This window comes from Strix aluco, chromosome 3 (assembly GCF_031877795.1).
Source record: "Strix aluco isolate bStrAlu1 chromosome 3, bStrAlu1.hap1, whole genome shotgun sequence".
NCBI lineage: Eukaryota > Metazoa > Chordata > Aves > Strigiformes > Strigidae > Strix > Strix aluco.
Genome location: NC_133933.1, coordinates 82,454,695 through 82,471,182, shown reverse-complemented (window position 1 = coordinate 82,471,182; position 16,488 = coordinate 82,454,695). Strand labels below are relative to the sequence as shown.

The window sequence follows — 16,488 nt, the reverse complement described above, 5'->3', positions numbered from 1 at the left end:
CCGCGGGGTCGGGCTGGGACGCGGCGCTGCCCGCTCGCCTCCGCGCTCAGCCCCGCAGGCCCGGCGCGACCTGCCCTCCTCCCTCGCCCCGCCGGCACCAGCGGCCAATGGGCGGCCGCCTTCTTGGCGCCGCTGCCAATGATGCCTCTCGGTGTTGCGGCAAGATGGCGGCGCCCAGCCGCCGCGCGAGGAGAACGGTGGCGTCTGGGCCGGCGGGTGTGAGGTGAGGCGGCGGCGGCGGGAAGCGGGCCGCCATGCTGCGTGCCTCTCTCCGCGAGGTGAGTGGCGCCAGCCCGCCCGGCGAGCCGCCGCGCCGCGGGGAGGGAGCGCCCAGGAGCGGGCGGGTGGCGGCGGGGCTGGTTCGCAAGGTGACCGTGGCGAGCGGGCCCCGCCGCCGTGTCCCCTCGCGACCCCCCCTCCCCGGAGCCCGAGGGGACCAGCCACAGCGGGGCGCGGGGGAGGCCTTCCCGCGGGTCCTTCCCGAAGCGGCAGCGGGGATGGCGCTTTAGCCCCTTAACGCCCCGAAGCGGGCTGTCACCGGACTGCGCTGAAGGGGGGATTGCGCTTCCAGGTTTCGGCAGCGTTGAAGGAAGGACGTGTCGCTCCGACGGAGCTCTGCCAGAGGTGCCTTTCCCTCATCAAAAGCACCAAGTTTCTTAATGCTTACATTACTGTAGCGGAAGAAACCGCTTTGAAGCAGGCTGAAGAATCAGAGAAAAGATACAGAAGAGGTATGTTTGCTCCCACTTGATATTAGTCTTTAAAAAGCTGTTGTGGAGGAGCTTTTTGCGTTAGACGAAGCAATTTTTTTTTTTTTTTTTTAAGCAGCTGTACGCGTTTGACTATTAGGGGATGAAGGCTGTGGTTGAGGCTTCAGTGGGTGTGTGCTCTTGGGTATGTGCCTGGCACTCGGTAGCGTATTCAATTCAAAAGTCACAAGCAAAACCTGGACCAAACCAGGCAGTCACTGCAGATTGAATAGGCGCTGTGCATCTTGAACAGCACTGCTACTGGTTGCTTCTTCCTTCCCTCAGCGATTGATTTTAAATTGGTAGCCAACAGTTACCGAGATCAGGAAGATGCAGTGGTCTTCTGCAGGCCTGTTGACTGAGGCAGACGAACATCCAGCTCAGCCTTATCAGGTTTTAAATTAAGAAAGCAAGTGAAAATAAAACAACTTGTTAATTGGAGCTATGAGTTGGTGAAAGAACAACATTAAATCCTGCCATTTGCAGCATTTAGAGGATGACCCATCCTCACTCTCCTTTGCATTTCCTCGAAGACAAAAAAAAGGGAAATTTTTACCTACTAGGGTACTTTTTTTCCTTCCTGGGTGACATTTGCTGTCCTCTGACACCTCAAGAAAATTGCCAGCCAGAGTGTTTTGCTTCTTGACATAGGCATTTTAAATTACATTTTTTGCTGGATGGCGGATAATCAATCACATAGGGAAGACTTTCTCCGTTTCAGTAATTTTTTTAGATCATATCTGCTGTGTATGTTAGGTAGGCAGAATTTATGGCTCCTAGCCTAGGTAGAGTAAATTTAGGCAGCACCTGTGCCTGAAATAAGCATTACATGGTCACATTTGAAGAGGTAAGCGCTCCTTTGGGATGGCTAACCTCTATGAAAGCAGCTGCCTGTCTTGTGAGCTTAGACACATTTGCAGAGCTATGCTCTGCAGGGTCAAGTCTGGTCTGGGCAGAATGCTCAGTGCTAGAGTTAGAATGGAAGATGGTTCTTGAAAATGTAGCAGACAACCATCAAATGCTAAATGGCTAGTGTTCTTGCTTCCAAAAAACACCCAAAGGGAAATGTAAAATAAACTGCAATTGATAAGAAGACTATCCATATAGCAAGCTTTGCTTTAATCTCTGTTGTTTTTGCAATAATTCCTAATGCAGGTCAGCCGCTGGGTGTTTTAGATGGTATTCCTATTGCAGTAAAAGACAACTTTAATACAGCTGGCATTGAGACAACATGTGCATCAAACATGCTAAAAGGTACAGTAAAGCTTTTAAAATAACATCAGATCTCATTTCAGAGCCCTTGCTCATCTCCTTAGAGGGTCTATGGAGTGGAGTCTTCCAGAAATCTAAATATTTTCAAAAAATGAGCTGAACTAATTTGAGAAAATATGTTTATCTAAATTCTTCTACCAAGCTCATCTGGTATTACATATGCATCTTTTTCTTGTCTAAGCAGATTATCTCCTTTATTCATATTGTTATATGCTTTTAACAATGCAATGTTTATTATAGCCTATATACTAAAATAGAATTGTCCTATAGTTCGCATTTTGCTTCACATTACTTTAGGTCTGTAGGAGAGCAGTCAGTGCTGTTCTGTAGCAAAATCCAAAGATGGTCTTTTTTGTGGTTGTTCTGTTGATAATTGTTGACTTAAGTAGGTTTTTCGTATGGGAAGAGTAAGCATTAACAATTCTTTTCTCTATATTCCTGATATACAAACATGTTCTATAAGACTTTTTTAATTTTTTGAACTTTCCTAAGCTCATTGTTTCTGTTAACATGCCATGAACATTTTCAAGATATATATTTCTTATATCTGTTTTATTCTGCACAAAGTAAAACTGAAGAGTTTTGTGGAAGATAGCTCAAGTCAATTAGCAGAACCCTAGTCTGATTATGGTGTTTTTTAATAGCAGAAGAAGCAAAGTATGACTTGCCATTTTAAAAAGTCATATGTTACCTGAGATGCTTTTGCTTAAAGCGCATTCTCGGGCCTATTGTGATTGATTGCAGTGTCATGGCTGAGGGTATTCGGCGTTATGTTGTCCTTGTTGTTCACGCTGAAGGGTGGGGGTGGAGAAACCCCTGCCAATATTTACAAAATGAAGTGGTTGCTACCTAGGATATCATGTAAGTCATGGTTCTCATCCTAGTTTATGTAAGGTCTAAGTGGTCAAGGATGGATGTTTGATCACAGGACAGCTAGTTAGTATTTCAGCTTGTGGTTAACCATATGCTCCTTTATCTCATGGTAATGGGAGATAATTCAAGATAGCTTAGCAGTTTTCTGTAAAGGGCTGTTTCTCATTTCTTCTAATTTTAGACAGTTCCTGCAAATTGGTTGAATGCAGTAATTTGCTACCCTTGTGGTAATTTGTTTATGTGAAGTGTCAGCTCCACACTCTAGAAATAAGTATTATCCAGAATTACTGGGTTGTAAGTTGTGGATTAAAAAAAAAAGACATTGCAGACAAAATGACATTTGGTTTACCTTTCCTAAGTTTTGGAAATTACTCATCTTGAAGCAAAATTTTGGCACTGTGAACTGAGAATTCTTATACACAAATAATGATAACTTTGAAGTGTTCAGAGTAGCTACTTCTAAAAACCAGCTGTAACTCACCAATCACTCTTAATTGTTCTGATTGTTTTCAGGTTATATTTCCCCTTACAATGCTACAGTAGTTCAGAAATTACTGGATCAGGGAGCTGTGCTTTTAGGAAAAACAAACCTAGATGAATTTGCAATGGGGTGAGTGATGTTTATTATTTTTAATGTGTGATTGCACATTAAATAGAGTACACACCATCTGTTCTGATCTACCTGTAATCCTTAACTCCTCTTTCTGTGAGGTTAGAAAATAATGACTACTTACCCATGAAGACTATATAGAGTTGCATGAATTTCTCCCTGAGCATTTATACTGTTGTGTAAATGATATAAATGCTGAGTTTTATGAACATAGTCTTCAACCACAGACGTGTTTGAGGGAACAGAAGGGGTACAGCCTTTGCAGAAGGCCAAGGATGAGCAGACTTCTTCCAGATCCAGTAGTGTGTTAGTAGAATTGGTTACAACACCAGTTAATTGCTGCCTTTTTCTTTCTCCTTACAGGTGGTTTTTGCCCTTAGCTAATTATTGTCATGCCATCACTGGCAATCACTGCCTCTGCCAGTCAGCCACTGGAGTAATTTGCATGAATTTTTATGTGAATTTTTGCTGCAAACAAGCTAATCTAGAGTAACACTTTAAATTGTCTAAGATAATGTTGGTGACTTTTTGTCAGGAGCATGTTGGAAAATGCTCTCACAAATTGATTCTCCAGCAAATCAGTAAAGGCAGCCAGGCTATAGCAGGGAACAGCACTGGGCCATTAGGGATGGGAGTCTCCGTCACCGCAGCTGCTGGATCTGGAAAGGAGTGTCTGGGACTTTAGTTACTTGTGAGAAACAAGTGTTGTGCTTTGGTTTTGTTTTTATTTTACCTAAACTGAAGACAGAGGTTTGATTGGGAATTCACATGGATGGAAATACTTTGACTGTATTGTTTTGGATAATTTCATAGACTCATAGAATGGTTTGGGTTGGAAGGGACCTTAAAGATCATCTAGTTCCAACCCCTCTGCCATGGGCAGGGTCACCTTCCACTAGACCAGGTTGCTCAAAGCCCCATCCAGCCTGGCCTTGAACACTTCCAGGGAGGGGGCATCCCCAGCTTCTCTGGGCAACCTGTTCTGGTGTCTCACCACTGTCACAGTGAAGAATTTATTCCTTATATCTAATCTAAATCTACCCTCTTTCAGTTTAAAACCATTACTCCTTGTCCTATCACTACACTCCCTGATGAAGGGTCCCTCCCCATCTTTCCTGTACGCCCCCCTGAAGTACTGGAAGGCTGCTATAAGGTCTCCCTGGAGCCTTCTCTTCTCCAGGCTGAACAACCCCAACTCTCTCAGCCTGTCCTCACAGGGGAGGTGCTCCAGCCCCCTGATCATCTTTGTGGCCTCTGGACCCTGCTCGAGCAGGTCCATGACCTTCTTATGTTGTGGTCCCCAGAGCTGGACACAAGACTCCAGGTGGGGTCTCAAGAGAGCGGAGAATCACCTCCCTCGACTTGCTGGCCACACTTCTCTTGATGCAGCCCAGCATACAGTTGGCTTTCTGGGCTGTGAGTGCACATTGCTGGCTCATAGTCAGTCTTCCATCCACTAATATATCCCCAAGTCCTTCTCCTCAGGGCTGCTCTCAATCCACTCATTGCCCAGCCTGTATTTGTGCTTGGGATTGTCCCAACCGATATGCAGGACCTTGTACTTGCCCTTGTTGAACTTCATGAGGTTTGCACAGGCCCACCTCTCCAGCCTGTCAAGGTCCCTCTGGATGGCATCTCCCTTCCCTCCAGCATGTTGACTGCACCACACAGCTTGGTGTTGTTGGCAAACTTGCTGAGGGTGCACTCAATCCCGCTGTCCATGTCACCACCAAAGATGTTAAACAGCACCAGTCCCAACATTGACCCCTGAGGAACGCCACTCGTCACTGCTCTCCACTTGGACTTTGAGCTGTTGACTGCAGCTCTTTGAGTGGGACCATCCAACCAATTCCTTATGAACCAAGTGGTCCATCTGTCAAATCCATGTCTCCAATTTAGAGACAAGGATGTCATGCGGTACAGTGTCGAATGCTTTGTACACTCGAGGTAGATGACATCACTTGCTCTTCCCTTATCCACCACTGCTGTAACCCCATCATAGAAGGCCACCAGATTTGTCAGGCACGATTTGCACTTAGTGAAGCCATGTTGGCTGTCACCAATCATGTCCTTATTTTCCATGTGCCCTAGCATTATTTCCAGGAAAATTCACTCCATGATCTTGCCAGGCATAGAGGTGAGACTGACTGGCCCGTAGTTCTCCAGGTCTTCCTTTTCCCCTTTTTAAAAATGGGGGTTATGTTTCCCCTTTTCCAGTCAGTGGGAATTGAATTTCTGTGTCAAAGAGATGCTTTTCAGAGGAATAGCAGGAAAAAAGCATGGAAAAAACTGATTATGCAGTGTTGCAACTGATCTGAGCTCATTAAAGCACAAGATTCTCCTAAAAAGGCTTATCCCACCACTGACCTCTCATCTCTGGTCTGTGTGTTTGCATGGTCTCTTACACCAGCATCAGCATAGCTGCACATGAGCTTGATCAGGGAGCAAATCCAGCTCTAAAATAATGATGTCTCAGTAATGTTAGTTTTCAACTGCTATGTCACCTGCCTACTCTGATGATTTTGCTAATAACACTGGCACCCTGGCATCAGGGGGAACACGGGGTGGAGGTTGTGAGGAAGGAGGAAAGTACCCCCTGCCCCTGCTTCTATGGCAGCTCACACTTAGGTGACCACAAGATGACTGAAACCAGTTTCTGAGAAGCCATTCTGGCACTCTGAACCAGCAAACAGTGGCCTCAGGAGAGGGCTACAGGGTGAGTAATAGCATGTTATTTACAGAGAAATGCTTGTTCCTGCTATTGCGGGGCTTTCTCCCCCTGTCTAGCAGCATACTTTTCCACAAGGCTGTGGTCTTTTGCCTTTTCCAAATGCAGGGTTAGGAAACCAGAAGACCTTTGTTTTGAAGCAGATATGCAGCTTTACTGTTATGTAGCTTAAATCAGTTTTACATTTTTGTGATTACGTTCCTTTCAGTGGCATTAGCAGAAGTTAGTGGTATGAGTTCAGGTTCTGTGTCAGAAAGGGACGAAGATCTATAAACTTTACAATTCTGTGTAACATTGAAGTTGACTGCGCAAGGATTTATGTACACCAGTCTTTTTGTGTTGAAACTGAGTTTGCTAGGATGAAGAATTGGATAAAGAAAAAAAATTGGTGAATGCAGTGTGTCATCTGTCACTTCTGTCTATATTTGTTCTGTCTGACTGTCTTAGATCTGGGAGTACGGATGGGGTATTTGGACCAGTCAGAAACCCCTGGAGTTACTCAAGACAGTACAAGGAAAAATCTGTCCCAAAATCCCATTCTGAGGACAAAGACTCGAACTGGGTAATAACAGGAGGGAGCTCAGGAGGCAGTGCGGCTGCTGTGTCATCTTTCACATGTTTTGCGTAAGAGGCCTTTTAAAATTGTTTTTTATTAAATGTCTCAAAATATGTTGCAAGATTTTAATTTTATAATTTTCTCATAATTTAGTTTGAAATGGGAGGGTTGTTTGCACTGGCATGCAAGAATTTATTTCAGCATCCCTTGCTTACTTGTGGCATATCATGAAGCCAAAATGAATCCATGTGGGCAAATTTAGGCTTATTCGTTCTGAGTGTTATTCAGCGTACTGATATGACCACTTTGCACTGTGTGAAATAAAATGATAATGGCAGTAAAGGAGCAACAGTTTTATTGTTATTTCCACCTACTCTCTTAAAATTAAAATGGGGTTCGTGACACATCCTCTTCCTCAGTAAATGCATTACACAAACACATGCTGAAAATACAATTCAGCAGATGAGGAGATCCCTTAATTTGTAACAGTATAGTAATCTTTTCTCCCCTCCTTTGTTTTTATAGCAGGGTTATGTAATAACACATGAGATTTGGGATCTAAAAGTTTTCAAATCCCTGATTTAACAAAAGAATACATAGATACTTACAATCTTGTCTGGTTTAAAAAGAAGGCAGTTTTAGGTTTTTGGGTTTTGGTTTGGTTTTTGTTTTTTTTAAAAAAGGAATTTAAACAAGCCAGACTTTTTTTTTTTTTTTTTTTTACAACAGTTATTATCTGCATGGAATAGCAACATGCTGTTTAACAAATCAGTTGTCTGTACTATCTTCCCTATCCAACTGTTAAAAGAAATCTGATCCTTGAAACTTTGCACCTTTCATTTTATGCAGTTTTTATTGCTGCGTAGTGGAGCACACTTTGTAGAAGATGATTTCAGTTGTGCTCTTAACTGGAAGCTGTGTAAGTTATTGTGTCCTTGTTTACCCATAGACTATATCATAAGTGTCTGTTTTATTGTTAAAGTATTTTTTGCTAATGTTGATTACAGCTTTTTAAAAAAAATATTACGGTTTTATCTACAAAGCCCGATTTATTTTATGATTTTTTTTAAAATGATACCTCTCTTCATCTCATTGTCCTTTGCTAGGATGTGGTATGCTCAACATTTTAATACTGTTGAAACTGAACTCAGTGCAACCATTCCTAAAGGCTGCTGGTCCTTGTCCTGAGCCAGAATGGCCCGATCCTGTTATGGTTGGCACCTTCTCTTATGTTTCTGGGTGTGCTGGACACCCATTTTGTACTACTCAGCACTTTGTCAGATCAGGGAGATTTTTTGTTGAGCTATTTTATTGCCTATAACCTATTGTATATCCACTCTGTTAGTTTCTTTCAAGCATCAGGAATGATGCCAGTCTTTGTTCAGTTTGAGATTTGGACATACAGAAATGCTACAAAATTGAGGATGTTTTATGTCAACACAAAAGCTTTGAAAAAATTCCACTTCAGCAAAGTCAATTGAATTGGTTCAGCCATCTCAGAAACACATGCTTATGGAAAAGTCACACCCGCTTCAATAAAAATTGTACCTCCTTCTGAAGTTTAATTTATTTTTGACAAAGATTTGGATGAAAGCTGTCTTATTTTTTAAATGGTGCTTGAGTTAAAGTTATTAAAAACAAGAGAAGAGCAAGTTTCATTTCAATATGAATTTTCAATTCCATTACAATTTTTGAAATAAAAATTTCAGTTTAGAAAGAACAAGGTTTCACCTGTGAAAGAATAAAAAAAAAAATAAATTACTGCGTTCTGAAGATGAACCTCAGCTACACTAAACTGGGAGTTCTTATGTTACACTTTGTAGGTTTGGAAACAGAAAAAACATCCTGGATTTTGAAAAGTATGCCCTGATGTTAGGGGCAAAAAAAATGTATTGTGTTGCTATTTATTTGTATACTGGAAAATGCTTCTTCATAGTGTATTGTCTACTGAATAAATAAGATATCAATATCTGAAAATTGTACTCTGAATCACATGAGACATATCTTTTGGATATGGAACAGAGTAACAGAGGAGGGTGGAAGTAGATATTCAGTGCTATTTTCGGAGGGCCTAAATTCTACCTATCTGTCCCTGCTTTGTGGAGAGAACGGGGCTCTCCTGATGGCTAATTCAGAGGCCCTAAGAAAAATAAGTAAACACATAAAAAACAGCACACACAGGGAGCAGACGAAAATTTAGGCTGTGTGATTATGACTTCTAATCTGGGAGAATTCACACATTTTTAAATCCGTGCATCTCAAAACCATACATTTTTATTATTTGAAAATGTTCTGAATTATTTTACTAATTATAATTCTTTTGAAACTATAGAGCTTTAGGGTCAGACACAGGAGGATCAACCCGAAACCCTGCTGCTCACTGTGGTGTAGTAGGTTTAAAGCCAACATATGGACTGATCTCTCGCCATGGTCTCATTCCTCTAGTGAACTCCATGGATGTGCCAGGAATCCTAACCAGATGTGTGGATGATGCTGCAATTGTGTTAGGTATTACTGCTTCATATGTCTTTGTATACAACATATCTTTGTTTACAACATTGTCTCAAAACAAATTGAATTCTGGCTACCCAATGTACATTTTCCTGTTCTTCGTATGTCATATTTCAGGTTCACTTGCTGGACATGATCCTAAAGACTCTACCACAATTCAGGACAACTTTAAGCCATTTGAACTATCCAATTTGACTGATGTCAGCAAGCTCTCAATAGGAATTCCAAAGGTAACATTTAAATCCTGTCAACAGTTGTGGACCTAACAACAAAATATTTGTGTCTAGCCCACCACCTCCCAGTCTCTCATGGATGAAAACAGTGAAGACAGTACAAGCAGCTTCTGGAAAAGAGTAGTATGTGCTCTGTTGCCTGTGCCGGCAATTTGGAATGAGCATATGCTAATGCTAAAACATTTTGTCATTGCTGTGGGAGGCACTGTTGGGAAATTCCAAGGGAAACGGGGAACTTCAATTCTTGGTTCCCTCTGTTGCTCTTTCATCAGTCACCTGTATAGCCTCAAACAAGTTGCTCTTAGTGCCTTATTATACAGTGAGGTTAGCACTGGTTTGTGCTTTGAGATACTTGTCTAACTGGCACTGAGTTAATATGAAGCAGAATTTTAAAGGCAATTGAGTGGCACAAGGAGCTGTGATTTGCAGTGCTGTAATAGGGCTTGAAAGACAACTGTAATCTGGCTTCTCATGCATGTAATTCAGTTGTGTTTGTAACTATAAGGATACTTGTAATTTAGGCACAACATTTGAAACTTCAGCCTATTTTTAACTGCCTATTATAATTTAGTAAAGGCTCTGCCTTCGAAGAGACAAATAACGTTTATTTGTTTGATTCTCAGTATTTGAACCTATGCTAGAACAGGTACACCGAAAGATTTAATTTGGTAAACAGAGATGTACACTGACCAATTAATTATTCAGGATCCGTGAAATGCAAAAAATATATGTCTTGAAAATTAATTAGCTGCATACTGTTTAAATTTTGATAAATCTAAAATAGTGGTATTGGTTAATTATTCATATCCTTTGGACAGTTGTTTTCTACTGCTACAGATTATCCTAAACAGATACATGCATATATTAAACATGGGTCACAGCTACTCAGAAATCAGACAGTATTATGACCCTAACATTGTGGGTTAGAACTAAAGCAAGTATCTTCAAAAATAGAGGATTTTAATAGAATATCTTTAACTTGACTCTTAAACAGGAACATAGCTTTTCTAGGTCTTCTCCCAACCCCTTTATTGTAGTTCTACTTTGGTGGGTTGTTCCTGTTTGTTTCATGACAGTTGCCACTGATACACTGTGGCCATAATTTCTTTTTATCTTTCCTGCTTACAGTAGCCCTAGTATTAGGGTTTAAACCTGAAGAGTTTCTACCCACAAATTGCAGCGCAGTGCAGTATAGTCTCCATGAATAGACAAATAAGTGGTTAACTGTGCTATTTCTCTCTCCGAAGAAACTGCTGAAATTCCATGGTCTGTGGTATGTGGGTTGGTCCTACCGAGATGAACATAATATTCTTAAGAAGACTGAATCCTGTTAATTTAATACTTCTTGATTGTCTAATATTTAGTAGATGCAAGAAGCTTTAATAAGTACTTTAAATCATATAATGCTGAGGTGGTAGTTTCAATGTATTTTTAGCAAGGAATATTTGCATTTTGGTTGCCATTAGAAGTAAACCAGTATGTAAAATCACTCCCCTTCTTGTTTTTCTCTAAGGAATATCATGCACCAGGGCTTTCTAGTGAAATTCTGGCTCTCTGGTCAAAGGCTGCTGACCTCTTTAAGAATGCAGGTGCTAAAGTAATTGAAGTGAGTCTACCACACACTCGTTACTCAATTGTCTGCTATCATGTACTGTGCACAGCAGAAGTGGCATCAAATATGGCCAGATTTGATGGACTGGAATATGGTAAGGCCTTTGAAAAAAATTTTTTTCTCAGACAGTAGAAACATAGCTGGATGCCATTAAAAAATATTAATTTTAATAGATACGCTTTTCGTGATTGAATGTTTGGTGTTATTTCTCCAAGATGGAGTAGAGAAAAAAAACCTGTCCAAATAAACATGCGTAAATAAATATTTTGATATATTTCACTTCTAGACATGTAAGTGTCTGGGCTTAAAATCTGTTTAATATTTCTGCAATAAGCCAGGAATATGCTTTGTTATTTTTCCAGAATAGTAGCGTGTCAGACTGCAGTAAACAGTGGCCTATTGTATTACTATGTGTAGCATTACTTTATGTTGCTAAATCTTAAGGATTACAAAAAGTATTAATTTCCAAATTGCCTTTTCTTTTCAGGACACCGTTCTGACATGAACAAGTCCACAGAAAGTATGTATGCTGCAACACGACGAGAAGGCTTTAATGATGTTGTAAGAGGAAGAATTCTATCAGGAAACTATTTCATGTTGAAACAGTAAGTGGAACATCTTGAAACTCAAATTTACCAAGATAACATTTCTTTAAGCAAATGGTGATTAATTGTTCATCAAGACATGAAAAAAAATTCATCCTTATACTAGGACCTACTTGTATTATTACTGCTTTAGCTTTATAATACCTAGTGAATGAAAATGAATGAAATGAATGAAAATGTTTTCCCTTAGTCTTACCAGTGAGCCTCCTGAATTAAATAAGTAAAACAACTTAGGGGAAAAAAAAAATGAAGATCACTATCAGAATATTATTGGCACCTATTAGTTAAATTAAGCAAAATCTGTCCTATGGCATCACATTGAAATCATACTGAAGCCATTACTGATGTAGTGTTAAACATTCTGTAGCTGTTAATCTCATTAAAACTTCATAGACAAACTGCTGGTACATTTTAGTGAGATCTTCTAGAGAAAGTCAATTAAATTAACTATAGATCTTCACCTCAGTATACACAGAAATGAAGGCACTGGCAAAAGTACTGAACTGACGTCTTTACAGAAGACAGGTTTTTACCCAGCTCGTGTAGAGAAGCTGGTGCATTGATCAATTTGACGACTCTTCTTAGTTTTCACTCTATCCAACAGTCCCAATTTATGTTAGTAAAACTGCTGTTTTTCTCTGTCTTAATTTGTTCAGATACTAACAGAAATATTTGTTGTGTAATCAGTCCCAAAGCAAGTGCACTACAGAAAGAGCTCTGTCAGCAAGAGTATTAATCAGATGTGGCTTCTAGTTGTTCTCAGAGACAGAAATGTTGTCAGTCAGTATGTAACAAGCAGCTTTTATGGAATCTTGACATTCCTGCCGAGTGTGCTCCTTCTGGTTACAACTGTCCAGATCAGCTTTCCTAAGGCTGCTTTAAAATTCATGTAGTTCGCTCTTGTGTGAAGAAATATACAGTTGGCTTCCATCAAGATTGAACAGGAGAGTCCTGTTGCAGTCCACAGTAAATTACTTTTGAAGAACGGAACCCAGGGTTCAGAAAGCATTCTTAGAATAAAGAGTAGAGAAACAACGTCTCTGTCCCCTGCAAATATTGCATTTTACACGTTATTTTTATCTTGCTTTTGAAATCTGTAAAATAACAGAGTATGTGTTTGATTTAACAGTATTTTTTCACTTTTTTTTTTTTTAAACCCGAAATAGTCTTTCTAGGTTAAAATACTGTTTGAGGTCCTTTTTGTTTCTTTTACAGCTTTTCTGAAGTTAATAGCTAGGATGATTTCAGAAATTATTGTAGAAAAAGGGCTAATTCTCATGACATAACTTCTTTAATCTGCTGTCTATTGGACTTGGATTTTCATTGCAGTTTTTCAGAAATATAAAACTTTAGATTAACAAAGTAGCTTTGGAGCAGTTTCAGTTATTTTATCTACAAACACTCTGGCATGTAGCAGTTCTTAATACCCTTCCCTCCCCCTTTTCTTTTTTTTTTTTTTTTTTTTAGAATAGCAGTGGTTTTGGATGGCAATTGCTTTTGAAACTGAACTTCTCTGAATTTAAGGATTCCACATTTACCAGTTCTGCATATGAAGTTAAAAGGAACAGTAGACATAAAGCTGACTAATTTGTTTTTGCTTCAGAATTGTGTAGAGACAGTTTAGAAATCCACAGACCACATAGAGTCCTCCATAGATGATGGGACTTTTTCACATGCTTTAAGTATCTTTTAGTATCTTACTGGATTTAATCCTAAATGATTAGTGCCTATTTTCCAGGCCTGCTTGGTTCTGTATTGTTTCTAGGCTTTGCTGTGCTGCACTGCAGTGAAATTCAATACATGGTTTAGTTTCAGAAAGGTCATAAAGTGTTGTTTTGATTTTTAGTTAATTATTGTAAACTAGGGTTTTGTTTTCCCTTCACCTTTCTTCAGCAGTGTGCCCTCATCTCTTCCTTTTCTGACAGCTTCATTGCTATGAGCACATAAACACCATGTTTGATGACTAAGCTTCTGGTATATAAAAAACTCAAGTACTAGTGTTAGTAGTTATCTTTTTTACACTAAAAAATTAAATTCTGTATTTTTGGAATTAGGTGTCAGGCCCTCATGTCCATATTTCTTTCTAGGAACTATGAGAATTACTTTATCAAGGCACAGAAAGTCAGACGTCTCATTGCCAATGACTTTGTGAAGGTTTTTGGGAGTGGTGTTGATATTTTACTCACTCCTACCACTCTGAGTGATGCAGTACCATATACGGAATTCATCAAAGAAGACAACAGAACCCGCAGTGCACAAGATGACATCCTAACACAGGCTGCAAACATGGCTGGTGAGTAGGGACAGGAATTCAACTATGTTTTCCCCTGCCTAGTCATTTTTAATTTCCCTTCAGCTATTTAACCTCTATAGAATCAAGATATTTCACCTCTGTGCTGTAACCAGTTATAAGGATAGCTTATTTATTAAATGCTTTAAAACATAAGACTAGATTTTAAAAGGAGGCACCTTGGAGCTGGGTAGGGGCTGCAGATAAGATGAATCCATTGAAGTTCCAGAGACCAAAACCTCTTTCTTAGGAGAGTTTATTCTCTTTTCAGAGGATGCTGATTCCTTAAATCACTCTAATTCATTTCTTGTGACCACTTAGCAGCATCCTTAGTTCATTGACTGAAATTATTTTAACTAGTCTTTTTCTGCTCCATAATAACAATTCTAAGAGTAGAATTGTTACAAAAATTACTTCAACTGGATTTGTTTAATAGTAAGTGTTTGCCTGTGGGGTTTTGTGGTTTGTTTTTTTTCTTTCAGGACTGCCAGCCATAAATGTTCCTACAGCTCTTTCAGAGAGAGGCTTGCCAGTTGGGCTTCAGTTCATTGGACGTTCATTCCAGGAGAAGCAGCTTCTCACTGTAGCCAAATGGTTTGAAAAACAAGTAAAATTCCCAACGATCCAGCTAGAAGAAGTGAAAAGGCATGACCATGGTGTCTTTCAGCATCAGAAATCTGCTTCTTTTTTGTAACACAGGACTTGATAGTCAGCTAAAGCAAGAAGGCTGTGAGGATCGTCTAAAAATGTATCAGTGCAGTTAATTCTCTTTTGCAGAAATAATAATCCATTTTAAGACCACCATATACAGTAATGCAGGATGGAATCATCACAGCTTGTTACTATGTAATTAAGGCAAAGTGAATCATTAAGTAAATGTGTGTGATATTAAGAACCATTTCTAACTGATATTAAAAACACCAGGTTGAAATTATGTATCTTACGCCTGTGGAACTGCTTTTTTCCATCCTCAGAGGATGTGTAAGGTATCCGGCCCATTAAAGAACTAACCTGAACTTTCCTGTGAAAACTGCATTGTTGCCAAAGGGTTGGTTTCCTTCTGGACCGTAGACTTTCGTAATGAAAGAACCAGACACGCTCTAATGGAACAAAGGATTCATTCACCAACACATAAATACAAAAGGAAACAAGACAATAACATATAGATAGTTCATTTTAAAAAAAAAAAAAAAATCTTTTCTAGCACACTCTTGCAAGAGGTGAAATAACTTTCAGATTTACAAATGGTGCAGACTACTCTGGTTACATTCATTGTAAGAGTAATGAATTCCAGTTTTCTTCAGGGGAAGGATGCCTACTAGGCCTCTAGTAATTATTTTCGTCTTCCTTCATCAGTGTTCTTTGTAATCAGCACTTAAAATAAATACTTACTAAGAAAGACATTATCTTCTTCGGTGTAACTCTTTGTAAGAGTAATACATGGATGGCCATTCAACACAAGGGTAATTTGAAACAAATTTCCAAACCATAATGTTGGTAGACTGGAAGACCTAGTAAACAACTAACAACGTGTTATGAATGTTGTAGTTGCCATTTTTTGAAAGTTGAAAAAGTATGAAGAATAAGTTGGTAGATGCTTTTGCATCAGATATACTTTCAGTCATAGTTTACAGCTTGCACAGATGTCAAAAGTGCAGGGTGGGGAAAACTATTTAGTCTGATATGGTAACATTCTGATATGGTAATCTTCTGGAATTACATCGTGTCTTAGACCGTACTGTCACATATATGAAAGAATCACCTTGTTTCTAAAAATTGCAAATTAATTGGTGAATTTTCCACACCCTAAAGTGAGCTATTCCAATACCTTTCTGACACGATTAAAATGGTACATGATTAAAAATCCAACATGATTAAAATTTTAAAAGTGAAATTAAATTTTTTAATATTAAAAAACAAGGTATACCTTGTTTCTAGTCTGATGCTATCTTGCTTCCTTTCATAGAACAGTCTTCAGGGAACTTGCTTTTTCTGTTAGTGGGCAATGACGAAGTGGGAGTCCCAACAGACTATTTTTGCTGTTTTCTTGTCCATGATTTAGGTATGCTCTAATCATACCATCACTGTGCCCATCTTGTCTTATAGCAGCTTGCTGACCAGAGCTCTCAGTGAGACTATCCATTATCCAGGTTGGAATACCTGGATATATACTTGGAATACCTGCTCTTTGATTCACAGTTGCATCCCAAACCCAGACTTACCACTTGCTGTTTCTAAAAGTAAAGGTCAGTGTCTTTTGCCCAGCGTTTGAGATAAAATCCAAACTGTGGAGAGCATTCCTGGAGGGATATTGTTACTCACAGAAAAGAACAAGCAGAGAATTGTGCTCTCCCTTGGAAATTAATTGTGGACTGACTTCTGGCCCACAGGAAAATCCCTGCTTGTGCCTGGCAATCTTTTTCTTAAAACTTCCCCTGAGGTTAAGAGA

At 39.6% G+C, this 16,488-nt stretch overlaps 2 protein-coding genes across 2 annotated transcripts in view; one reads left to right on the top strand and one right to left on the bottom strand.

Annotated features, from left to right (window-relative positions):
* The window catches only part of RTN4IP1 (reticulon 4 interacting protein 1), a 40,592-nt gene extending 25,524 nt beyond the window's left edge, over positions 1-15,068 (bottom strand). The window contains exon 1 of the mRNA XM_074819416.1: positions 15,051-15,068. The gene's annotated coding sequence lies outside the window, so the exon portion shown is untranslated. The remainder of the gene's footprint in view (positions 1-15,050) is intronic.
* Positions 101-15,442, top strand: QRSL1 (glutaminyl-tRNA amidotransferase subunit QRSL1). Its single transcript, XM_074819411.1, has 11 exons — positions 101-278; positions 572-731; positions 1,905-2,003; positions 3,408-3,504; positions 6,680-6,856; positions 9,121-9,296; positions 9,417-9,529; positions 11,046-11,238; positions 11,632-11,749; positions 13,837-14,042; positions 14,522-15,442. The coding sequence occupies exons 1-11, from the start codon at positions 255-257 to the stop codon at positions 14,731-14,733; spliced, it is 1,575 nt and encodes a 524-aa protein (XP_074675512.1). The 5' UTR covers positions 101-254; the 3' UTR covers positions 14,734-15,442.
* The last annotated feature ends 1,046 nt before the right edge of the window (positions 15,443-16,488 follow it).

Coding starts and splice junctions, on each gene's coding strand:
- QRSL1 (XM_074819411.1), top strand. CDS start 255: ATGCTGCGTGCCTCTCTCCGCGAG. Junction 6,857..9,120: donor TCATCTTTCACATGTTTTGC/GTAAGAGGCCTT, acceptor TTGAAACTATAG/AGCTTTAGGGTCAGACACAG. Junction 11,239..11,631: donor ATTTGATGGACTGGAATATG/GTAAGGCCTTTG, acceptor TTTTCTTTTCAG/GACACCGTTCTGACATGAAC.